At 61.4% G+C, this 20,525-nt stretch overlaps 5 protein-coding genes across 7 annotated transcripts; 3 read left to right on the top strand and 2 right to left on the bottom strand.

Annotated features, from left to right (window-relative positions):
• The first annotated feature begins 555 nt into the window (after positions 1-555).
• Positions 556-3,382, top strand: ANKRD2 (ankyrin repeat domain 2). 2 transcript variants are annotated; one of them, XM_040071447.1, is made up of 9 exons: positions 556-879; positions 1,263-1,376; positions 1,456-1,617; positions 1,806-1,913; positions 2,091-2,189; positions 2,410-2,508; positions 2,634-2,732; positions 2,998-3,096; positions 3,186-3,382. In XM_040071447.1, the coding sequence occupies exons 1-9, from the start codon at positions 811-813 to the stop codon at positions 3,288-3,290; spliced, it is 954 nt and encodes a 317-aa protein (XP_039927381.1). In that variant the 5' UTR covers positions 556-810; the 3' UTR covers positions 3,291-3,382. The 2 variants fall into 2 exon arrangements, with proteins under 2 accessions (XP_039927381.1, XP_039927382.1); XM_040071448.1 differs by lacking the exon at positions 2,410-2,508.
• Positions 3,383-4,188: 806 nt separating this feature from the next.
• Positions 4,189-7,105, top strand: HOGA1 (4-hydroxy-2-oxoglutarate aldolase 1). The gene is made up of 7 exons (XM_040071635.2): positions 4,189-4,432; positions 5,013-5,141; positions 5,232-5,359; positions 5,471-5,605; positions 5,777-5,873; positions 6,003-6,136; positions 6,711-7,105. The coding sequence occupies exons 1-7, from the start codon at positions 4,204-4,206 to the stop codon at positions 6,858-6,860; spliced, it is 1,002 nt and encodes a 333-aa protein (XP_039927569.1). The 5' UTR covers positions 4,189-4,203; the 3' UTR covers positions 6,861-7,105.
• A 94-nt stretch (positions 7,106-7,199) lies between these two features.
• Positions 7,200-10,802, bottom strand: MORN4 (MORN repeat containing 4). 2 transcript variants are annotated; one of them, XM_040071249.1, is made up of 5 exons: positions 10,729-10,802; positions 9,036-9,133; positions 8,793-8,907; positions 8,598-8,707; positions 7,200-8,447 (listed from the first exon to the last, which is right to left on the bottom strand). In XM_040071249.1, the coding sequence occupies exons 2-5, from the start codon at positions 9,100-9,102 to the stop codon at positions 8,299-8,301; spliced, it is 441 nt and encodes a 146-aa protein (XP_039927183.1). In that variant the 5' UTR covers positions 9,103-9,133; positions 10,729-10,802; the 3' UTR covers positions 7,200-8,298. The 2 variants fall into 2 exon arrangements, with proteins under 2 accessions (XP_039927183.1, XP_039927184.1); XM_040071250.2 differs by having other exon boundaries at positions 9,036-9,156; positions 10,729-10,778.
• Positions 10,803-11,336: 534 nt separating this feature from the next.
• PI4K2A (phosphatidylinositol 4-kinase type 2 alpha) lies at positions 11,337-18,649 on the top strand. The gene is made up of 9 exons (XM_040071935.2): positions 11,337-11,740; positions 14,227-14,427; positions 14,670-14,801; positions 14,886-15,039; positions 15,633-15,694; positions 16,141-16,240; positions 16,496-16,629; positions 16,916-16,975; positions 17,113-18,649. The coding sequence occupies exons 1-9, from the start codon at positions 11,348-11,350 to the stop codon at positions 17,272-17,274; spliced, it is 1,398 nt and encodes a 465-aa protein (XP_039927869.1). The 5' UTR covers positions 11,337-11,347; the 3' UTR covers positions 17,275-18,649.
• Positions 18,650-19,409: 760 nt separating this feature from the next.
• On the bottom strand, positions 19,410-20,037 carry AVPI1 (arginine vasopressin induced 1). Its single transcript, XM_040071936.2, has 2 exons — positions 19,754-20,037; positions 19,410-19,673 (listed from the first exon to the last, which is right to left on the bottom strand). Exons 1-2 carry the CDS (start codon positions 20,035-20,037, stop codon positions 19,613-19,615), a joined length of 345 nt encoding a protein of 114 aa, XP_039927870.1. The 3' UTR covers positions 19,410-19,612.
• Positions 20,038-20,525: the final 488 nt, after the last annotated feature.

Below are 20,525 nucleotides of genomic sequence, written 5' to 3'. Positions count from 1 at the left end.
TCCCAAGGGGGGGAGTGCTCAGGAGGGTTGAACAATGTTTCTGCTGCCAGGAATAGCTGCCGGCTCTGCTGTTAGCCCCACGTGAGGCCAGTCTCCTGCTGCCAGGCTGCCATGTGCTATGGGGCAGGCCAGGCAGCCTCAGGGACCCTGGCTGGGCTGCTCGGAATGTTCCACACCTGAGGTCATCCTCTAAAGCAGCACAGAGGGGCCACGACTCCTGGCATCCCATGCTGTCTGCTGCTAGCTGAGAGGACCCACTGCCTCCCTTTGGGGTGGGCAGCCCCCGCCCCACACGCCATTGCCCAGAGTGCCAGGGAGCCTCAGGCAATGTTGGTAACTCCTGCAACATCTGATAGGATGATGGGAGCCGTGGGAGCATTTTGCGTGCCCAGGGTGGGTGGCGCAGGCATAGGTTCCATGCCTATGGGATGACCCTGGATCATGTCCTTGCTCTGCTGACCCTCTTTTGACTGGCTGTCACAGGTTCTGCACTCGGCAGCTCCCCATAACAAGTACAGGTGTCCTGGTCAATGCGGCGTGTGGGGGGGTCTCTTTAAGAGAGTGTGGGGCTGGAGAGGTGAGTCACAGCCACCAGAAAGCAGGAGGGTGAGCTCATGGCAAAGCTGCCCCAGTCATGTGGAGCGGCCACAGCTGTTGATGCCCTTGGGCTGTGGGACAGAGGGGCCAGCAGCATAAAGCCCCACGGGCAGTGAAGCTGCCGGCAGCACCAGGAGCCAGGACTGGGAACTCCCTGCTTGTGGCAGCAAGAAGAGGACACATCCTGCACCGGACTGTGCACTGCATGCAGACATGGAGCTGGATGTGGAACGGGCCAAGGAGCTCATTGAGCAGAAGCTGGCAGAGCAGGAGAAGGAGGAGGTGGGTCCATAGGGCAGAGGAACCTTCCTGGGCTGTAGTAGGAACCCCCATTGTACTCTGTCCATCCTTAGGGACGTGAGGAGGCTGGCACCGACCTTGCCATACTGGGGGATATATGAAGGTATCCAAGGGCTCTCAGGGGGATGAAGTTCCCTACCCGGCAGCTCTAGCTCATGGGGCAGAACTGAGCAGCCCGCAGGTGCCCAGCTTACCAAGCAGGGTGGGCAGGCAAGCGCAAGCCCAAGGGCTGCCAAGCGCCCCGCAGACCTCCGTGGCGAGTGGAGCCGTGCCCAAAGCCACCTTCCCTGGCAGGCTGAGGATGGAGGTAGTGGGGCTGCTTTGTGCCCAGACAAGACCATGCAGCACCCACTGTGCCTGTGCAGAAACTCAAAGGAGATGGCGCATGGGAGCCGCTGGCCGTGGAGCGGATGAGCACGCCTGAGCTGGAGGAGGAGAAACGCTGTGGCCCCAAGAACTGGGGCCTTGAGGCCATCAAGGTGAGTGGGTTGAGGTGCAGGGTGGCCAGGGGTGGCTGGTGACTGACAAGTCAAATGAGGCACTGTGTGTGCTCACCAGGGCCAGGAGAAGGTGCGGAGGAGTTCAGTGGATCTGAGGCGGGAAATCATCGATGTGGGGAGCATCCAACGACTCATCGAGCTCCGCAAGCAGCGCCGACAGCGCCGGGCAGAGCGGGCGGCCACCCCCGAGCCCACTCCACCACCTGAGCCCCTGGAGATTGTACGTCAGGGTGTCCCAGGATGTGGGAGGGGAGTGGTTAGGATAGGGGCTGGACCACCCACAGGCCGGCCCCCAGGTCATCCTGCCACTCAGAGACCACCCTGGGGAAGCAGGGCAGGGGGGCCCCCACGTTGTCCCCTCTCCTGTGCCACTGTGCTGCCCCAGCCCTGAGCCTGTCCCATTGCCAGGAGGGTCCTGTGGAGCCAGAGACCTTCCTGCGAGCCGCTGTCCAGGGCAAGATGCACGTCATTGAGAAGTTTCTGGCAGACGGTGGCTCTCCCGACACATGTGATGAGGTAGCCTTCCTGGCAGCCACTGGTTGCCCCCTGCCTGTGCCATGCCACCACGTCCTGCAGCCACGTCCCACCATGCCTGTGGGTGAGGGCTGGGACCCTTGGGACGGGGCTGGACGTACAATCAGACAGGGCAGGGGAGGATGAATCCATCCACCAATGTGCCACCCTGTCCCCCAGTTCCACCGCACAGCCCTGCACCGCTCCTCGCTGGAGGGACACGTGGAAATCCTGCAGAAGCTGCTGGACAGTGGGGCCACTGTTGACTTCAGGGACCGGGTGAGGCTGAATCCTGCTTCCAGCTGCATGCTGGTCTGAGCATCTGGGTTTGTTGCAGCCAGAACTACAGCGGGACTGGGGACCTTGCAGTGGGGCAGTGCTGTCCTCATCATGGAGGTGGCTGCAGGCAGGGCTCTGCCAGTTCAGCTCAAGCTGATGGGGCAGGGGACAGACACAGGGTAGGGGTGTCCCCCACCATGACACAGCACTGTATGACCAGCTGGACTGCACTGCCGTGCACTGGGCCTGCCGGGGTGGGCACCTGGATGCTGTCAAGCTGCTGCAGGACCGTGGGGCAGACCTCAATGTGAAGGACAAGGTGAGCAGGGCAGAGCAGGACACAGGGTTGTGCCAGAGGCATATCCTAGAGTACCAGAGCTGCCCCTCTGGGTTAGCAGATGTGGGTGCTGATCCCCCCTGATGTCCATCTCATCCCCCCTCAAGCTGCTCAGCACACCCCTGCATGTGGCCACCCGAACCGGACACCTTGACATTGTGGAGCATCTCATTCACTGTGGCGTGGATATCAATGCCCCAGACAGGGTGAGTGCTGCAGCCATGCAGGCATCACTGGGGGGCAACACTGATCCCTCTCCCTTCACTGACCCCTCCGAGGGCTTCCACCACCCACAGTGGGGCACATCTGGACGCACACCCATCCCTGCCCCAGGGTGGTTGCAGCGACAGCTAGGTCTGGGACAGGAACAGTCCCCTTTGTCTGTGTGGATGCTGGTGTGCTGGGGAGCAGTGGTGGGGACAGGTCCTTGTCCCTGGACCACAATCTCCGGTGAAGCTGTGTCTCTCACAGGAAGGTGACACAGCATTGCATGATGCCACACGGCTTAGTCGCTACAAGATCATCAAAACGCTGATCCTGCACGGGGCTGACATGATGGCCAAGAATGAGGTGAGTGTGTGGGGCCAGCACCAAGGCCATCTGCTGCCCCACCATGTTGCACCACCCTGTGCCCAGCCTCTCTCTGCCCACTCTTACAGGCTGGCAAGACCCCGACAGACCTGGTGCAGCAGTGGCAGGTGGACACACGCCAGGCTCTGGAGACCAAGGAGCAGCCGCAGGGGGAGATGGAGGTCCCTGCATGATGGCACCAGGCAGGGACCAGGGGCTGGGCTCAGCTCCAAGGAGCAGGATCCAGACAAGACTTTTCTGTGTCAATAAAAGCCAGCAAAGAGCAGCATTTGGCTTCAGGTGGCTTTGAGGCTGGGCAGCCTGCACCAGGGTTGATGGGCCTGGGGAAGCTGGGTTATTCTGGGAGCAGGGTTATCTGGCAGCATGATGAGCCCTGGGTCCCATCACAAGGACTCAAGTGTTGGTAACACCGAGTGGTTCAAGGACAGGACTCCTCACTGCAGGACACCCTGATTGCTCACAGTCCTTCAAATTGCACCTGGGCAAGCTCAGGGAGGAAAAATGCATAGAGGACAGCTCAATCCCAGTCCGTGTTGTGCTGGAGGCTGGGGCTGTGCCAGAGAGCAGCAGCTGTACCCATGCTGGACAGCCACTCTGTGGGGTTGGATGGCTTCTTGTCCTTCTGCCTTTCCTGCTGCAGCCATCCCCAGGGGACACGTGGCCCCTTTGCACACATGCTGAGAGCAGTGCTCACTGCTCCCTATATGGAAATGCTCACACTCACCCATTCACAGGAGACCCTACACTGAGGGCGGGATCAGGTGATCCCTGACCAAAGCCCTGGGACTGCTTGCAATGCCTGGTCCCTCCCTGGCCTTGCAGCCCAGCCCTGCACAGGGCAGAGGGATGGCTGCCAGGGTTGGCAAGCAGAAGGGAAAGCATGGCCACGGTGGCCAAAGCTCACCTGGAGCGGCGGCTGAGCTTCTTACAGCCAGCTCCTGAAGGGGCAAGAACATCCTGAGCTCATCTGGTACCACCCCCCATGTAATCTGCCCAGCAGTGTTGTGGGTCCCTCACGTGCCCTGTCAAACATTAACAGCCCCCTGGCGAGGCAAGCAGCACAGGCAGCGGCAGCACCCGGCCGCAATGGCACTCAGCACCCGCCTCACCTCCTCCCTCCGGCCTGCCCTGGCAGCTCTGCACTGGGCAGCCCCCAGGCAGTGCCGGGGGCTCAGCACCCCCCAGGGGTCAGAGCCCTCACTCAATCTTGGGGGTATCTTCCCACCCCTCACCACCCCTTTCTCGCCCACACAGGAGGTGGACTATGCCCAGCTGGAGGGGAACCTGCGCCGCTATGCCAGCATCCCTTTCCGAGGTAAGGGCTGCCCACTGTCCTTCCCCGTGCAGGCTCCCGTCAGATCCCTGCCAGCCACGCTGGCAGCCTGCCAGTTTCCCAAGGGTGCTCAGCCTCCAGCTGAACCTTGCTCCAGGGCTGGCAACCCCTCGGGTCACCCACCTGGGGCCCTTTGTGTGGCACGTGCCCAGGCACACGTGTGTGTCCTTGCACAGCCACACTGCACACCAGCACGTGCTTGCACACACACTCCACACGTGTGCAGGCTTGCACACATGCTCCACACATAGCTGCAGGCTTTAACCTATGCACTGCAGTCCCATGCACACTCAAAAATTAAGGGGATATCGATCTGTTGATTGCCAAGAGTGGATAGATGATAGGAGAGGAGCTGCAGAAGAGGCTGCAGCCTCATGAGAATGTTCCCCAGAGTCTCCTCTCTTCTGACCAGGAGGCTGGGACTGCAAGGACATAGGCAGGAGCGGGCACACTGTGGGTTGTGCAGCTCTGCCTGGGTGCCAGCAGCAAAGAAGGGAGTGAGAGCAATGGGGGGTACCTTCTCCTGTGCCTGAGCTCTGCCCTCCCCACATTTGTGTTCCAGGGCTGGTGGCGCTGGGTTCCAACGGGGAGTATCCATACCTGGCATCCCGTGAGAGGGTGGAGGTGGTGAGCTGCGTGCGACGGGCTCTGCCCAGGGACCGCTTGCTGCTGGCTGGCTCGGGCTGCGAATGTGAGTGACCATGTGGGCAGCCTGGGGGGCAGTGCAGGGGCCATGTGTCCCCGCCCTGGAGCACCCCTCACCCCTCTGCTTCCTCCCCAGCCACCCAGGCCACCATTGAGCTGACAGTCAGCATGGCAGAGGCAGGGGCTGACGTGGCGCTGGTTGTGACACCCTGCTATTACCGGGGGGCCATGACCACTGCTGCACTGGTCCATCACTACACAGAGGTGAGCCATGTCCAGTGCCTGACAGCAACCCCAGCTGGGGCAGCAGGATATGCAAGTCCATATGTGTTCCCAACCCACTCCAGCTACTGAAATCTGCCTGGCTGCCTGCAGGTTGGCGACGCATCCCCCATCCCTGTGGTGCTGTACAGCGTCCCTGCCAACACTGGCCTGGACCTGCCCATGGAGGCTGTCATCACCTTGGCTCAGCACCCAAACATCATTGGGATCAAGGACAGCGGTGGGGACGTGAGTGGGGCAGGACTTTCCCAGGCTGTGTAACACCAAACCTGGACCTAAGCTGGCAAGGGGGAACTGGGACTTGCAGCCCTTCCCTGCACCCCAGGGCTGCCAGCAGGCCCCCTGCAGCAACGGGGACTGGGTGATGCCTACTCTAGGGCATAGCATGTCTCTCCCCAGATCACCCGCATGGGGCTGATGATCCACAAGACAAGGCGGGAGGATTTCCAGGTGCTGGCAGGATCAGCCAGCTTCCTGCTGGCGAGCTATGCTGTGGGTAAGTGCAGCTGCCCATCCTTGCTGGGGCACTGTCTGGGGACAGCAGGGAGAGGTGGATGAGAGATGGGGAGGTGTTAGCTAGGTACAGCTTGCTGAGCTGGCTGCCAATGCGTCCTGGTGTCTCTAGGTGCCTCTGGAGGTGTGTGTGCCCTCGCCAATGTTCTGGGTGACCCATTATGTCAGCTGGACCACCTGTGCCGCAAGGGCCAATGGCAGGAGGCCCGTGACCTGCAGCACCGCCTCATTGAGCCCAACACGGCGGTGAGCAGGCAGAACCCCTGGGACGCCAAGGGGAGGGCGTGCCAGGCCATGACAGAGGCAAAGAATGGAAGTCCTTGGGGCTGCAGCAGGTGGAGGGGTGGTTCAGGGGGACAGGACAGCACAGCACCCTGACCAGTGAGCCAAGATGGGCTGAGGTGAGATGGGAAGTGCCAGCCCTGGTATGTTAAGGAACAGCCTGTCCAATGGCACTGGGCACTGCCTGACCTGACCCTCGGTGAGTGCCTTGCTGGCTATTTATAGGCAGCAGTGTGTGTGTGGGAAAGCTGCTCCCTCCTGGCCCCCTGATCCCACTGTGGAATGGCCTGTCCCTGCTGCAGAGCCCAACATGCCACAGAGCTCCAGTGTAGAGTCCTGTGTGAATGTGCTCTGCACCCCCACCCCACAGTGGGCACTTCATAGGGTGCTGCAGCCACCTCACGCCCTGCCAGCCTTGCAGCCCCACATGGGGAGGACAGGAGTGATGGTGAGCAAAGGAGCAGGGGCTGCACAGCAGAGCCCAGAAATCACGCTGGCCTGTGGGAGCCAGGAAGCCTCCATGCCCTCCCTCTCACAGGTCACCCGCCGGTTTGGGATCCCGGGGCTGAAGAAGGCCATGGAGTGGTTTGGGTACTATGGAGGTCCCTGCCGTGCACCCCTGGCCCCCCTGAGCCCCGCCCAGGTTGAAGAGCTGAGGAGCACCTTCAGTGCCAATGGCTGGTTGTGAGGTGTTCTCCATCTGCCCCTTCCTGCACCAGGAAGGTACAGGAGTCAGGGACCTGGGAACTGGGGACATTCTGGGGACACTGGGAGGTGGCCAGAAGAGGGCCACCTATGTTACTCTTTCCTGTTGGACTGGGCTGCGTTGGGCAGAGTGGGTAGAGGAGGGCAACCGCAGGCCAGCCCGCATCTCTGCCAGCCCTCAGGGTGCTGTTGTTTTCACCTGGGAAGAGGCAGATCCTTGTGCCATGAATAAACCTACCATCTCCTCTCTGTGTCTGCAGTCCTGTCTGTGCAAGGCCTCCGCGCCATCCCTGCTCCCAGCAAAAAAGACATGGCACGGGTGTTTGGCAACATGTTTTACTCAGCTGAGGCCCGTGCAGGCAGCAGCACAAGGCAGGGTCACAGCAAGGCACGGGACCCGGTGCAGGCAGAGACTGGCAGGGAGGGCACAGCCCCTGGAGCCCTGCACTGGGCAGTGAGGGCTGCCGGGACCCCTGTGCCACAGCCAGCCAGACCGCACTGGGATGAACGTGAGCATGCAGTGGGGAGATGAAGGACGCATGTGGGGGCAAAATGGGGAACTGTGTACCCCCTGCCTGCCCCTTCGCCATACCTCTATCGCCTCACACCCTGCCCAGGCCTCCTGCTCCAGCCCTGGCACCCCACGCAGCCCTGCTCATGTTCCTCATTCCAGGCTCCAGCTGACCCTTCTCCTTGCTCACCATTGCTACCATCCTGCACCAGCATGCACCAGGCTGGGCATTCCCCAGTCTCTCTTGGTGGGGATGCTGCTGCTGGTGTCCCCAAGGCAGCGGGTGGATGGGTGGATTGGCACAGGGATGAGGGGAACACAGCCCATTGGCTGGCCCTGAGAGCAGGCTGGGTTCTCTGGGGACACAATGTCACTGTACCCTGGCATGCAGGGGGATGGCCAGTCAACCAAAGCTGAGGGTGCAGGCCACGGTATGCCCGCGGTGCCCACCCTTCCTCCAGGACCAGGGCAGCAAAGTGAGCCAGGAGCTGCCCCTCTGGGGGCACACGGTTCAGTCAGCAGCTTCCAGCCAAGGCACCCTGGCAGTAGGGTCAGGGACCAGCCTCTACCCCCCTGCTCCATCCTCTGCAGCTGGCTAGCAGCCGTAGTGCTCCACAGTCTTCCTGGAGGGAAGAGTGGCCAAGCCCCTTCACCCTGTCCTTCTGCTGCTCCAGCAGGTGCCAGGGCTACAGCCAGAAAGAGAAGGCACCACGGCTGCCCCAGGGCACTTGGGTGGAGAGCAGAGGGTCCCATCCCCTCCAGCTGCAGGGGTTTGGCAGGAGGACATTTGGAGGGGACGAAGGGCAGGGAGGCACCCAGCAGTGCCACATCCCTTCTCCAGGGCCATCAGGACCAGCCAGTGCCCAAGCAGGGGGATCCCTGCTCTGGTGGGAGGGGATGTGGGGCACCATCACACTGTCAGGCTGTGGGCAGACTTGGAGGCGCCCTGGGCCCTCTGGATGATGGCCGTGCACTTCTCCCGACGCAGCAGCTTGTTGTTCTCAAAGAAGCCCTCGTTGCGGGGCACGCCGTGGGAGCCATCAGGGAAGGTCAGGAGACCTGGGGAGCGGAGGAAGGGCTGGGAGTGAAGAGGCAGGGAGCCGCATCCACCGGGGATGGGGCCAGGGAAGGAGGGATGAAGATGGTGCTGGAAGGGGCTGTGCTGAGCAGGGCCCGTGCAGATGCCTGCACCACACCACCAGCACTCACCGAAGCCATACACACGCCCGCCTTTGAACTCGCCCTCAAAGGTCATGTTGTCACAGCGGGTGAAGACTCCGACGCCATTGAACTTGCCCTGCACAAACTCCCCCTCGTACCTGTGTGGGAGGATCTCCTGAGGCGGCAGCTCCCCACGGCAAGTGGGAATGCCCAGGGAGGTGCACGCAGGAGCGCCGCGCCCACCTGGAGCCATCGGAGAAGGTGAGCACACCACAGCCGTGGAAGAGCCCGTTCTCAAAGTGCCCCACGTAAGCGGTGCCATCAGCAAACGTCAGCTGTCCGATGCCGTGCCTGCGACCTAGGTGAGAGCAGAAATGGGCAGCACTGGACAGGGCCGGGACCTGCCCCGGTGTGGAACCAGGCAGAGATGTGGGGTTTGCTTGTCCCCCAGCACAGGTGGCACCGCTCTCTCCTGCCACATCTCACCTTCTTTCCACTCGCCGCGGTACTCCTCTCCGTTGGAGTAGGTGAAGGAGCCTTTGGTGAGGGTCATGGCAACAGCCTCCAGCACAGCAGGACACGAGCTGGCAGGGAGAGGCACAGAGAGCTGCTGGGAAGGGAGAGCAGCTCGGCTTGCACAGAGCCCTTGCATCCTCTCAGCTCGCACAGAGGCGCCTATCTGCCCTGGGGACAGCTCTGCTAGGGCACAGCACAGATGAGAAGGTGACCCCAGGAGTACGGCTGCCTTGCCTAGGCTCTGAAACCCCAGCCGCTAGGTTCGGGTTGCTGCCCACCCCACTGCAGGGCTCAGGGAGATGTGAGCCCACGGGGGTCACAGCCCTGTGAAATGTGAGCGAATGGCAGGAAGAGAAGCGTGTCAAGAACTGGCTGCCTCCATCATGGCACTCCAGCAGAACCCCAGAGGTCCTGCACTGTGCAGGCTCAGGCCAAGGGCCACTCTCAGCTTTGCTGGGGCAGTCCCAGGCAGAAACAAGCATTTTGGAGAGGATTGTGCTCATCCTGGATTGTGTTCATCGGCAGTTCTTCAGGAGAGGGAACAGAGAGCTTGTGGGGTTTCCAGATTCGGCATCAAGAATGGACAGATCCGGCTCATCCCCAAGGATGAGAGGACACTCCTCCTAAGAGGGACAGCAGAGATAGGATCCTGGGGCTTCAGGGCTTTGTTTGGCTACACAGGGTTTGCAAACCTGCCTGCAAACAAGAAGCAGCCCCTGAAGCCCTGCACATATCGCAGAGCCCTGCCACACAGCACAGCTCTCCCCAGCACCCAGGAAAGGGACCAGAACAGAGACAGCCCCGCAGGTGGGCTGAGCACTGCCTCTCCAGCAGTGCCGGTGCAGCTCAGGCAGTACCAGCGACGGAAAGGGGCTCCCAGCACCTAAGCGGGGTCTATCTGTTTACAGCCGGCTGCGTATCACCCAAGAGGTGGGTACTGAACCACATGAACCAGCAGGACGCGGCACTCAGGAGCACAACAGGAACTTGCCAGGGCTTTGTGTCCAGGGAAATGGCCCCAGCTAAGGCGAGCAGCGACTGAACAGTGCTCTCTGCTGATGGGAGGGACCGGGAGCGCATCGCCGGCTCCCACCCTGCAGCCTGCCCAGCCATGCCCGGCGGAGGAGAGGGTGTTACCGCGGGCTGTGACACTCCACCCGGAGGAGAGCACCCCACGAGCACTCCATCCTGCCCAGCAGCGCTGGGCTCCCACCACCCCGAGCCTGCACCTACCGCGCCCGCCGCAAGCAGGGACAACGCGCCCGGCACAGCCCGAATGGCACGGCGGCCGAGGGGTGCACGACCCTGTTGAATCACACATTCCCACGGACATCCTGCCCGTGCCACGCATCCACGGGCGATGCGCGCATACCCCACCTGGGGAGCGTGTCCGGGGGCGTGACCGCGCTCACGGGTGATGCGCCCACACCCCCAGGTACCAATATCCCGTCGTGTCTCTGTCCCCGCGGGTGATGCGCCCACGCCCCGCCGTGTCCGTGCACCCACGGCTGATGCACCCACGCCCCGGTGTGTTCATGCACCCACGGCTGATACGCGCACGCCCCACCACCGGGACACGCATGGCGATGCTCACGGGCCCGGTGCGTGCCCAGGAGCCAGGCGGGCGGGGCTGGCGGCGCAGGGACCCGCGGCCCGCGCTCACCTGGCTCCGCGCTGTCCGCCTACACCGCTCCCCACCACGGCCCGCCGAGGGGCGGTGGCGGCCACCGCCCCTGCCAGCACCCCGCCCCGCCGGGCGGTGCCACGCCGCCAGGGTCCATCCCCACTCGCCGTTGGCTGTTTCCACGGCAACCGCCAGCAACGCGACTGTTCATTGGCCAGCTCCGCAGCACGCCCTCGCCGGCTGCCATCTTTGTGTGGGGCAGGAGGAACGGACCTGGGGGCGTGGCGGCAGAGGGGCCGCGCCCTCGCCCTGCCGCCATCTTTGTGAAGGGCAGCAGTGGGCACGGCCACTCAAGGGCGTCCATCTTTGCGTAGGGCACTGGCGCCAGCCGCCACCGCGGGGGTAACGGGGGACGAACACACCCTGGTCTCCCCGGACGAACGGTGCGAGGCCCGAGAGCTGCGGAACGAACCCCGGCGGTACCATGGCCGCAGCCGCCCCCGCGGTTCCGGCGGCAGAGGCCGGGTTGGGCGTGGCGCGGCGGGGGACGGAGCAGCCCCTGGGGTGTGGCAGAGGGCGGAGCAGTCCCCGGAGCGCCGCGACGAGGGCGGAAGCGGAAGCGGCGGCAGAGGCGCGGCGAGGCCGGGCGGGCGGTGCGATGGACGAGACGAGCCCGCTAGTGTCGCCGGAGAGGGCGCAGGCCCCCGACTACGGGCTGCCGGGGGGTGCCGTGCGCGCCCTCCCTCCCGCCGCGCCCCCGCCGCCATCCCCTCCCGGCTCCCCTGGTGGCCGCGACCGCGAGCGGCAGCCGCTGCTGGAGCGCGGGGCGCGGGGCCCGGCGGCGGCGCAGGCCCAGGCGCAGGCCCAGGCGGCGGCAGCGGCGGCAGCGGCGGCGGCGGCGGCCGCGCAGCGGGAGCGCAACGACTTCCCCGAGGATCCCGAGTTTGCCGACGTGGTGCGGCGGGCTGAGCTGGCCAGCGAGCGCGGCATCTTCCCCGAGCGCATCTCGCAGGGCTCGAGCGGCAGCTACTTCGTGAAGGACCCGCAGGGGGTGAGCTGGGCCTAGCCCCGCGCGGCCGACCCGGGGGTGGTGCTGCCCCCGTGGCTCCGGAGGCCTGCGGGCGGAGCGGCGCTGGCCGGGAGCGGGACGCTGGCGGGACTGACCGGCCGCGGAGGGTAGGAGCGGCCAGCGCGGCTCTGAGCCTCCCCGGGGAGAAGCACAGTGGGACCAACAGCGGGAATGTGGGGCAGCAGTGTCCAGGTGCTGATTCAGCCTCTTCTGCGGCGTTGTGCCCAAAGAGGAAGGGTCACCCCCTCCCACAGGCCCGTGCATCAGCATCTGAACACAGTGACTCCAGCCCCAGGGCTGTGGCTTTGCGGGCTGAGCTGGTTTTGGCCTGTTTTTTTGAACTGAGTGAGATGTCTTTGTGGTTGTGTGGTTGGTATAGTGCTTGGCATGTAGCTGCTCTCCTCTAGACATGGTCAGCTGTGTTGGCAGCTGTCTTTGTGCCACTGACTGGATGAGTGTGCAGCACAGGCAGTGACCTGCTGCTCCCTGCTCCCAGCAACTTGAGCTGTTGTTGTTTCCTGTGACTCTCTTGCCAGATGTGTGCTGGGATGCTTCCAGGGAAGCAGGAGTGAGCTGTGTGGTCTCTGGTGTGTCTTAGTTGAAAGCTGGCTCCTGGAAGCTGTGGCAGGCAGTTCCTGGCTCAGCTGATGGCATGTGGGGAAATACACACTTGTGCCACAGCTCGGCTCCCTCCTATTGCCCAATATGAGACCTGGAGTGGGCAGCCAGATAAGCGGCCTGGGGATTGCAGGTTGGAAGCTGCTTGGCTATAGGAGACCCAAGCTCAAGGACAGCTGCTGGAGCATGAGTGTGAGGAGCCAATATTTGTGTACTGCTGGCTTTGTCAGCTGGCAGGTCCCCCAGATCATCCTGCTGTCAGCAAATATGGTGCGTGACTGGTTGCTGTGATTGCTGCCCAGGGTTACCAAAAACATACTACTGTTGGCATGGGAGAGATTGTGGCACATAGATATTGTGGGCAGCAGGGGAAAGATATTGGGGGAAAAAAACTTTGCTCTTTGATTATTTCCCTTGAGGCTGCTGGGGCCTGAGCTGTTCCAGCTGGGCTGTGCTGCCCAGCCCTGGTGGTTATGATCACCCCACTGCCAGCTGCTCCTTCGTGCTGGTTGGGCTCCCTTTGCATTGCTGCTGGCACTAGGCAGACCTGTTTTCCCTGTCAGTGCTGCTCTCGGCACGGGTCTGTCTGGAAGGGGATGCTGTGCTGCCAGGCTTCTGGTTTCTGCTTTCATGCTATCCCTGCCTGGCTGGGCCTTGCTCTGCTGGATTGATTCCATGAAGCACAGGGCTTCATGCTGCCAGAGCTCCTGATAGGCCTCTTCGCAGGCTTATATCCAAGGATGTGTGGCAGTCGTGTGACAGCCACATGAGGCTGGTACCTTCCTGCCTGCCTAGGGAAAGTGGTTCCACCATGTGATCTGGACATGGCTCAAGGGATCCTGTTCCCTCAGACTCTTCCTTTCTGTCTTCCTGGTGGACAAATCCTTGGTTCTGCTTGCTCTGGCCTGGCTTTTGGCCCCTGACAGACTGAGGTTGCATTGAGGTTCCCTGCTGAAGCACTGGGACTCATGTTCTACTTCCACATTCTGGCAGGAGTTCAGCTTGGGGAAGTGACGCCCACTCAGGCCAGGGTTAGCAGTAGCCATGGGGAGAAGGCCTGGTTGCATGTGCTGCTGAGTCACCCCAGAGCAAGGACTGCTAGCCCCCCAGGGATGTCTGACTTGTGCCCTTCTCTCATCTGTGTGCCATAGCAGCACTGGCTCAGTGGTAGTGCAGTGCCCGCCATGGGGTACCTACGCTGCTGTCCCCACTGTTGGGTTGGTGTATGCGAGGATGGATTGAGGGGCTGGGACTGCTGCTCGTACCAGCTGGTAGCCAGTTTGGAGCTGCCTGTGCCGTCTTATCCACAGTGTATCCAGGGTATCAGCCCTTCTGCTGGACCCCCCAGCCCAGAGCCCTCGCTCCTCAGGGGTCCTGCAGGTGCTCAGCTGTTATGGTCATTTTCCTCTGATCAGTTTGGGATCAGCTCTGTTCAAGGAAATTTTGAGCCAGGGCAGGGATTGCTATACCTGTCCCTTTCCTGTGTGGACATAATGACCAACAATGAGCAGTAGCTCTCCCCAGCCATCCAAAGGTCGCTGGAGTGAGACTGATGTGTTTACCAGGAGACCGCATTATCACTAGTGTTTTTTGGGACAGATGTTGGATATAAAGGTCTCTAGGCAGCATCCTGTTCTTGTGGGAGGGGGTAGTGGCTGGAGAGGGGTTCTTCCCACCTCTGCCCACCTCCCTCCCAGGAGCTGTGGGGTTTTGCCTGGTCCTGGGAGGCTGGCTATTATCCTAATGAGGGGCAGTTCTGGACCTCTTCCTTAGTGTTCCCACTGTCGGCTGGGAAGATGTCCCAGCTCTGTCAGCTTCCTGGACTCAGCCTGCTTCTCTCCCATTCACAGAAAATCATTGGTGTCTTCAAGCCCAAGAATGAGGAGCCATACGGACAGCTGAACCCCAAGTGGACCAAGTGGCTACAGAAGTTGTGTTGCCCGTGCTGCTTTGGGAGAGATTGCCTTGTCCTGAACCAGGGCTACCTGTCGGAGGCGGGTGCCAGCCTGGTAGACCAGAAACTGGAACTCAACATTGTTCCCCGCACAAAGGTGAGGGGACAGCTGCTGAAGTCTTGTTCTGGGTAGGCTTTTGTGTGCTTCCACACAACTCTGCTTGCACCTTGTGGCACTGCTGGCCTAGGAGATCAAGTGCTCTAGACTAGGACTGTTCCTGCTCGAGCTGTGGGGGTCCTTGTGCTGAGCGGAGTTGTGGGAAATGCTGTGTCTTGGTTTTATCGGGCAGTCCTGTGACTTGCCAGAGGCCCCTGCTGACTGTGCTCGTGTCCCTCCAGGTGGTGTATCTGGCCAGTGAGACCTTTAACTACAGTGCCATTGACAGGGTGAAGTCTCGAGGAAAGAGGCTGGCCCTGGAGAAGGTGCCGAAGGTTGGCCAGCGCTTCAACCGCATTGGTCTGCCACCCAAGGTAGGGCTGCAAGCCTTCATGCCTGCCTGTTGGCACCTCCCTGGCCTCTGTGGCCTTCTGTAATGCAGCTTGTCCTTGCTTCAGGTGGGCTCCTTCCAGCTCTTTGTGGAAGGCTACAAGGATGCAGACTACTGGCTGCGGCGGTTTGAAGCTGAGCCGCTCCCGGAGAACACTAACAGGCAGCTCCTGCTGCAGTTTGAGCGGCTGGTGGTGCTGGATTACATCATCAGGAACACAGGTAGGGCCAGCTGCTGGGCATTGGATGCTGCCTGTTCCTTCTTATCCTACCAGGCTGGAGAAAGGGGAGTGAGATAGGGTCTTGGTGGCTTTTCCCTGCACCCAAAACTCCACTCCCCTCGATTGCTGCCAGGTGACATCTGCCTCTAGGCAGAGTGCAGCTGCTGGGCTGCTCACCACCTGAGGCTCTGGCTGCTGGCCAGTTTACTGGCAGATCTGAATCTACCCTGGTGCTCAGGTGAAAGTTTGCCAGCTGTGAGGATCCAGGGACATCTAGAAATCCAGCACCTGATTGTGCCCCTATATACCACTTCACACCGTGTTCCTGAGTTTCTGCTAGGCTGAAAGAGATTGAGGTTCACTCTGGGGCTTGCAGGCTGACCTTTCTCTTGAGAGCTGGTGATATGTGGACCTCCAGGGCTGTCTGTGAGGGGCTTGATGTGGCTTGCCATGCCTGTAGCAAGTTTAAGGGCTCTGGGAGTTTGTGCCTAAAATGTGTCTGTCTCACTTCTGGGACAGAGAAGGAATAGTCTTCTGCCCAGCATGGTGCAGGGAGGCCCTGGGGCTGACACAGCTGGTTTTATCTCCCTGCAGATCGGGGCAATGACAACTGGCTCATCAAGTATGACTGTCCCCTGGACAGCGCGGGCGTGCGGGTGAGTGGCCGTTCCTGGGCAGGGGCAACACAGGGACTCTGCTCCTGGAAGCTGCCTGTTTAGCAAGCAGGACAGGAATTTCCCATTTGGCTTGGGTTTCCAAGTGTGCTGAGGCCTGATCTTGTCTCATGGGCCTTTTATTACCGTTTGTGGCCTAGTGAGACTTTGTGAGGATGCAGTTGAACTCTGTGGGGGAAGCTGGTGATGCTGGGGAAAACCGGTGTTGCTGGACCTTGGAGTGAGGCCTGGAGGGGGAAACAGCTTTGTCCCCCTTCCCACGCAAAGCAGACTGTTTTGCTGCGGTTAAGGGGCCATGCTACAGGCAAGAGGCTGCTGTGCCTCTGTGCTAGCCAGGTCAGAGATCCTGACAGCAAGGCTGCAGGGAGTAGAAGAAGGACTGTTCCTACTGGGAGGACCTCCTTGTGACATGCTTCACTTCCTTCCAGGACAGCGACTGGGTGGTGGTGAAGGAGCCCATCATCAAGCTGGCTGCTATAGACAATGGTTTGGCCTTTCCCTTGAAACACCCGGATTCCTGGAGAGCATGTGAGTCCTTCGGGCTATGCCAAGGCACCATGGCAAACCATACAACTCTATGCTTGGGCATCCTCCTCAAGGATTGTAGAGGAAAGGGCTAGGGCTGTGCCTCTACAACTTCTGGATTCCTGGGCAGCTCCTCAGCAGACTGGAGAAGGCAGATACTGGACCCTGTGTCCCAGATTCAGGGAATCTAGTGCCCAGGGGCATGTGGCACCATGCATTGCTTTCCCCAATTCTAATGTCTCCTGCTTCCTTCCACAGATCCATTCTACTGGGCATGGCTGCCCCAGGCCAAAATCCCCTTTTCACAGGAGATCAAGGACCTGATTCTTCCCAAGATCTCAGACCCCAACTTTGTGAAGGACCTGGAGGAAGATCTGTATGAGCTCTTCAAGGTGAGCTGGAGGAGTGGGTGAAGGAATGTGGGAGGAAAAAAAGTAGGAGTGGTGTTAGGGAGCTCCCTGTCAAGGTTGCAGAGACAGAAAGGTGATCAAGCTCCTGAAAGTGTTTCTGTGCTTAGGCACAGCAGGGTTATCCTTCTTCCAGGAGCTGAAGATTCAACGTGGGAGAAGCAGGAAGCCCATGGGACAGGGGGCAGGGCTTACTTGGGGAACGGGCATCTTGTTAATGGCATGAAGCAGTGGGTGGATCTCATTGTGTTCTTTGCTCTCTCTCTTGCAGAAAGACCCTGGCTTTGACAGAGGACAGTTTCACAAGCAGATTGCTGTCATGAGAGGCCAGGTAAGCTGTGCCTAGGAAGACAGATGGGGTAAGGTAAGAAGCCTTGTCCTGCCTTTTGTGGCAGGAAGGGTGCTGGAGTGGATGCTCTCTGTTGCTCTAGCAGGGCAGCTCAGGCATTGCTCTGTTGTGCTATACAGATCCTGAACCTGACTCAGGCATTGAAAGATGGGAAGAGTCCACTGCACCTGGTTCAGATGCCACCTGTGATTGTGGAAACAGCACGTTCCCACCAGCGCTCCGCCAGTGAGTCCTACACACAGAGCTTCCAGAGCAGGAAGCCTTTCTTCTCATGGTGGTAGCTGTGGGAGCCACGGGCAGGGCTTGGCCACCTCGGACTAGCACTGCGAGAGGAGCTGGGCCACTGCTGGCTCCTGTGGCTGGGACTCGACCTTCAGGGTAGAGCGAGCAGATGCGGCTGGAGGAACCTGCGGCTGAACTGGAAGAGCCAGACAGATTGGGCACAGTCCCTCCCCAGCTCCATGGGAGCTTAGTGCCCTGCCTGGGGCAGAGGCCAGGGGAGGTGTGGGAATCTGCCAGGAACTGTGGCATGGCTGGGACCCTGCCCCTGCCTCCGTTCCTTGGCCTGCATGCAGTTCTGAGCACCCCTGCTTGGGGCTGGGATGAACAGAGCCAGGATCCGTCCAGCCCCTCACACCACCCACTGGCCCCTTTTTTTTTTTCCCCCACCATGCTTGGCTGGGAAGGCCTTTAGCAGGTGATACCCCCTCCCTTTCCCTGAGGGTGTGCCGTACTCCTCCACTGTCCCTCCAGTGCCCCAACCCCGTGCACGCTGCTTTCCTCAGGGGGAGTTCCTGCTGCCCACTGGCGTAGCGGGGACCACAATGAACGGCTGTTCTCTGGCTATAGAGGCTCGAGGAGGGGACATAAGAGGGACAACACATGGGACTGGCTTGGGTGCAGTTAGACACTAAGGGGAAAAAGGTGCTGGCTTGTCCCTGTGAAGAGCAGGCGGCTTTGCAGAGCTCTCCCATGGGAGCTCTCTCCTTCTGCCCCAGTCCATTTCTCCTGCCTGGTCTCCATGGCTGCTCTTGCTTAACTTTTTCCCCTCTCCCAGCAAGCTCCTTGGCTGCTGTGCAGCCAGCATGGTGCCAGCCTTGTCTGTGCCTAGGGACCCTCCAAGGGGCAGGGGCTGCCAGGGAAGGGCTGGAGGGGCTCTTCCACCACATGGGTGGGAGCACTGGGGGACCAGCGTGGACTCCTGGCTGCCCTGGAGCTGACAATCTCGCAGGCCTGCTGTGGGTGGGGGAGGCAGGGAGCCCCTCTCTCACTAGCAGCTGCTGAGCTTGTGTTGTATAAAACAGCACCAGGGCTGCTGCCTGCACGTGCTTGCCTTGAGCTGTGACTTCTCAGGCTGCTGGGGAAAGTCAGTGTTGGGTCTTGCTGTCCTGTGAGCCCATCTTTGGGGAGTGAGAGGGATGAAAGCAGGTGAACCTGGGACGGCAGAGCAGCTGCTTTGTCTCCTGCAATGGGGAGGGGGCTCAGCACTGGCTGTGTAAGCACAGAGGGGGCAGCAGTGGAGATCCCAACTCCCCAGCCAGGCCTAGCTACATTTGACTGACCCAAAATGTATTGTTCTAATGCACTGTAGAAATGTATGTAATGTATTTAAACCATGCAACCATCTGAATAACAGAGCTGCCATTCAGCTGGCTACATCTGCGCCTCCACAGCACCCTAGAGCAGGTCGGGGCTCCTCAGCCCATACGGTATCCATATGTACCTGCACAGGGCTGCACTTGCCTCCTGCAGCTGCTGGAGCTGCTGCAGGACAGAGTCCCTTTCCTGTCTGCTCATGCTGGGCATTGAGGGCAACCAGCTGCCCCAAGCTGTCCCTTGGGCATCCTGTGTCTGCAGGTCCTGCTCCAGTCTCTCCTGGGCCCAGTGACTCTTGGAGAGAGAGCTCTGGAGGCTGGAGATGAGGCTGCTCATCTGCCACTTCTCCAAGTGGCCACATCAGACTGCAGGGCTGCTTCCTGCAGCTGCTTCTCCTTCTTCAGCCACAGGACCATGGCCTGGAGCTTTGCTCTTTCGGCAGTGAGGCTGGATACCTCCTGCTTCAGCCCCTCCAGCTTCAAAATGTCCCCTGTGACTTCTCTGTTCTCTGTAGTGGGTGCTACACTCCTCCGGCTTGGCCAGCTGGTCTTCCAGCAGAGAAATCTTTCCCTGGAGAATTTCTATTATATCTTCCAAGCATTCCTTCTCGTGAAGGGCAGCATGTAGCTTTATTCTTCAGTTGTCCCTGTGACTGTGCCAGGGCAGTTACTGTGTGACTGTGCACTGGAACAGATTGCCCAGAGAGCCTGTGGAGTCTCCCTCATAAGAGAGATTCAAGAACCATCTGGATGCAATCCTGTGACATCTGCTCTCAGATGACCCTGCTTAAGCAGGGAGGTTGGAGCAGCCGACCCACAGGTCTGTTCCGACGTGACCCGTGGTGTGGGGCCATTCCCCTTGTGCTAGGTGCCATACAACAGCCTGGACCATGGTTCTGCCACTCAGGAAGGGGCAGGACACAACCAGAGCCTCACCCAGCCACCACTGTCCACCCTTTATTAACCATTCATTGCACCCTGCCCAGTATACTTAGGGTCCTTGCAGAGCAGTCACTCAGCGCTGCTACATGGACCCCGAGTCCGCCTCGGCCCCGCAGTCACCCTCCAGCTTCTTCTCCGCGATCCTACGGGCAAGAGGTGTGTGTTAGCGGCGTGGCCCGGCCGCGCTTCCCCCGGTTGCCCCGCCGCCGCGGGCCGCACCTACCGAAGGTGTTCGAAGCCCCGTAGCGCTGCCATGCCACCGCCGGGCCGGGCTGGTCGCCGTCGCCGAAGCCGCCGCAGGGCCCGAGCCATGCGCCGCTGGCCCGCGTACCGCCAGACGAGGCAGGCTCGCTCCTCGGGCCGCTCGGCCCCGCCGCTCCGGAACAGGCTCCGCAGCTCTCGCAGCCCCACTCCCTGAAAGATGTTGGCCGAGGCCTGCTTACGGGCGCGGGCTGCAGGCGCCGCTCGTCCCGGAGAGTCGCTCGCCACCGAGGCCGGAGTGCCCATGGCCCTGGCCGCTGCGGGCACCGAACAGTCGGCGTCAGGCTCCGGCGCGGATGCCCAGTGAGGAAGGGGGGGCATCGGGGGAAAGGCGGTCCGGGAAGCCGGGCAGGGGGCCAGCCGCGCAGGCGGGGCCGCCTGGGAGCGCGGGAGACGCCCCAGCTCGGGCCGGGGCACGCAAGTCCGGTCCCGCCCTGCCCGGGGCGCTGGGCCCTGCCGTGACCCACTTTCGCTCCGACGCCGCCCCGCGCCCGCCGGCCCCTCGCACAGACCTGCCGGTGGCGGCTCCGCCCGATGCCCGCTGCGTTCCCGGACCCGCTTGGCGCCACCGCACCGGGGCCCCGCGCGCCCCATTCATTCCCCGGCTGCGTGCCGCCCCGTCCCCCGGCCCGTCCCCGCCCGCCTCCCGCTGCCAGGACCAATCGGCGCCGAGGGGCGCGGCGGCCCCGCCGCGCTGAGGGGGCCACGCGGCACAGATGACGTCATGGGCGGGG

This window comes from Hirundo rustica, chromosome 8 (genome assembly GCF_015227805.2).
Source record: "Hirundo rustica isolate bHirRus1 chromosome 8, bHirRus1.pri.v3, whole genome shotgun sequence".
NCBI classification, from domain to species: domain Eukaryota; kingdom Metazoa; phylum Chordata; class Aves; order Passeriformes; family Hirundinidae; genus Hirundo; species Hirundo rustica.
The sequence above is the reverse complement of the archived record's forward strand: the minus strand, read 5'-3'. Positions and strand labels throughout refer to the sequence as shown.

Excerpts from the sequence above, each read along its gene's own strand:
- ANKRD2 (XM_040071447.1), top strand. The coding sequence starts at position 811 with ATGGAGCTGGATGTGGAACGGGCCAAGGAGCTCATTGAGCAGAAGCTG. Across the intron at positions 1,618-1,805 it reads CACCTGAGCCCCTGGAGATT|GAGGGTCCTGTGGAGCCAGA; the intron begins GTACGTCAGGGT and ends TCCCATTGCCAG. Across the intron at positions 2,190-2,409 it reads CTGTTGACTTCAGGGACCGG|CTGGACTGCACTGCCGTGCA; the intron begins GTGAGGCTGAAT and ends CTGTATGACCAG.
- HOGA1 (XM_040071635.2), top strand. The coding sequence starts at position 4,204 with ATGGCACTCAGCACCCGCCTCACCTCCTCCCTCCGGCCTGCCCTGGCA. Across the intron at positions 5,360-5,470 it reads TGGTCCATCACTACACAGAG|GTTGGCGACGCATCCCCCAT; the intron begins GTGAGCCATGTC and ends GGCTGCCTGCAG. Across the intron at positions 5,606-5,776 it reads TCAAGGACAGCGGTGGGGAC|ATCACCCGCATGGGGCTGAT; the intron begins GTGAGTGGGGCA and ends GTCTCTCCCCAG.
- MORN4 (XM_040071249.1), bottom strand. The coding sequence starts at position 9,102 with ATGACCCTCACCAAAGGCTCCTTCACCTACTCCAACGGAGAGGAGTAC. Across the intron at positions 8,908-9,035 it reads CCGCGGCGAGTGGAAAGAAG|GTCGCAGGCACGGCATCGGA; the intron begins GTGAGATGTGGC and ends GCTCTCACCTAG. Across the intron at positions 8,708-8,792 it reads ACCTTCTCCGATGGCTCCAG|GTACGAGGGGGAGTTTGTGC; the intron begins GTGGGCGCGGCG and ends CCTCCCACACAG.
- PI4K2A (XM_040071935.2), top strand. The coding sequence starts at position 11,348 with ATGGACGAGACGAGCCCGCTAGTGTCGCCGGAGAGGGCGCAGGCCCCC. Across the intron at positions 15,040-15,632 it reads TTACATCATCAGGAACACAG|ATCGGGGCAATGACAACTGG; the intron begins GTAGGGCCAGCT and ends ATCTCCCTGCAG. Across the intron at positions 16,630-16,915 it reads ATCTGTATGAGCTCTTCAAG|AAAGACCCTGGCTTTGACAG; the intron begins GTGAGCTGGAGG and ends TCTCTCTTGCAG.
- AVPI1 (XM_040071936.2), bottom strand. The coding sequence starts at position 20,037 with ATGGGCACTCCGGCCTCGGTGGCGAGCGACTCTCCGGGACGAGCGGCG. Across the intron at positions 19,674-19,753 it reads CGGGGCTTCGAACACCTTCG|GATCGCGGAGAAGAAGCTGG; the intron begins GTAGGTGCGGCC and ends TCTTGCCCGTAG.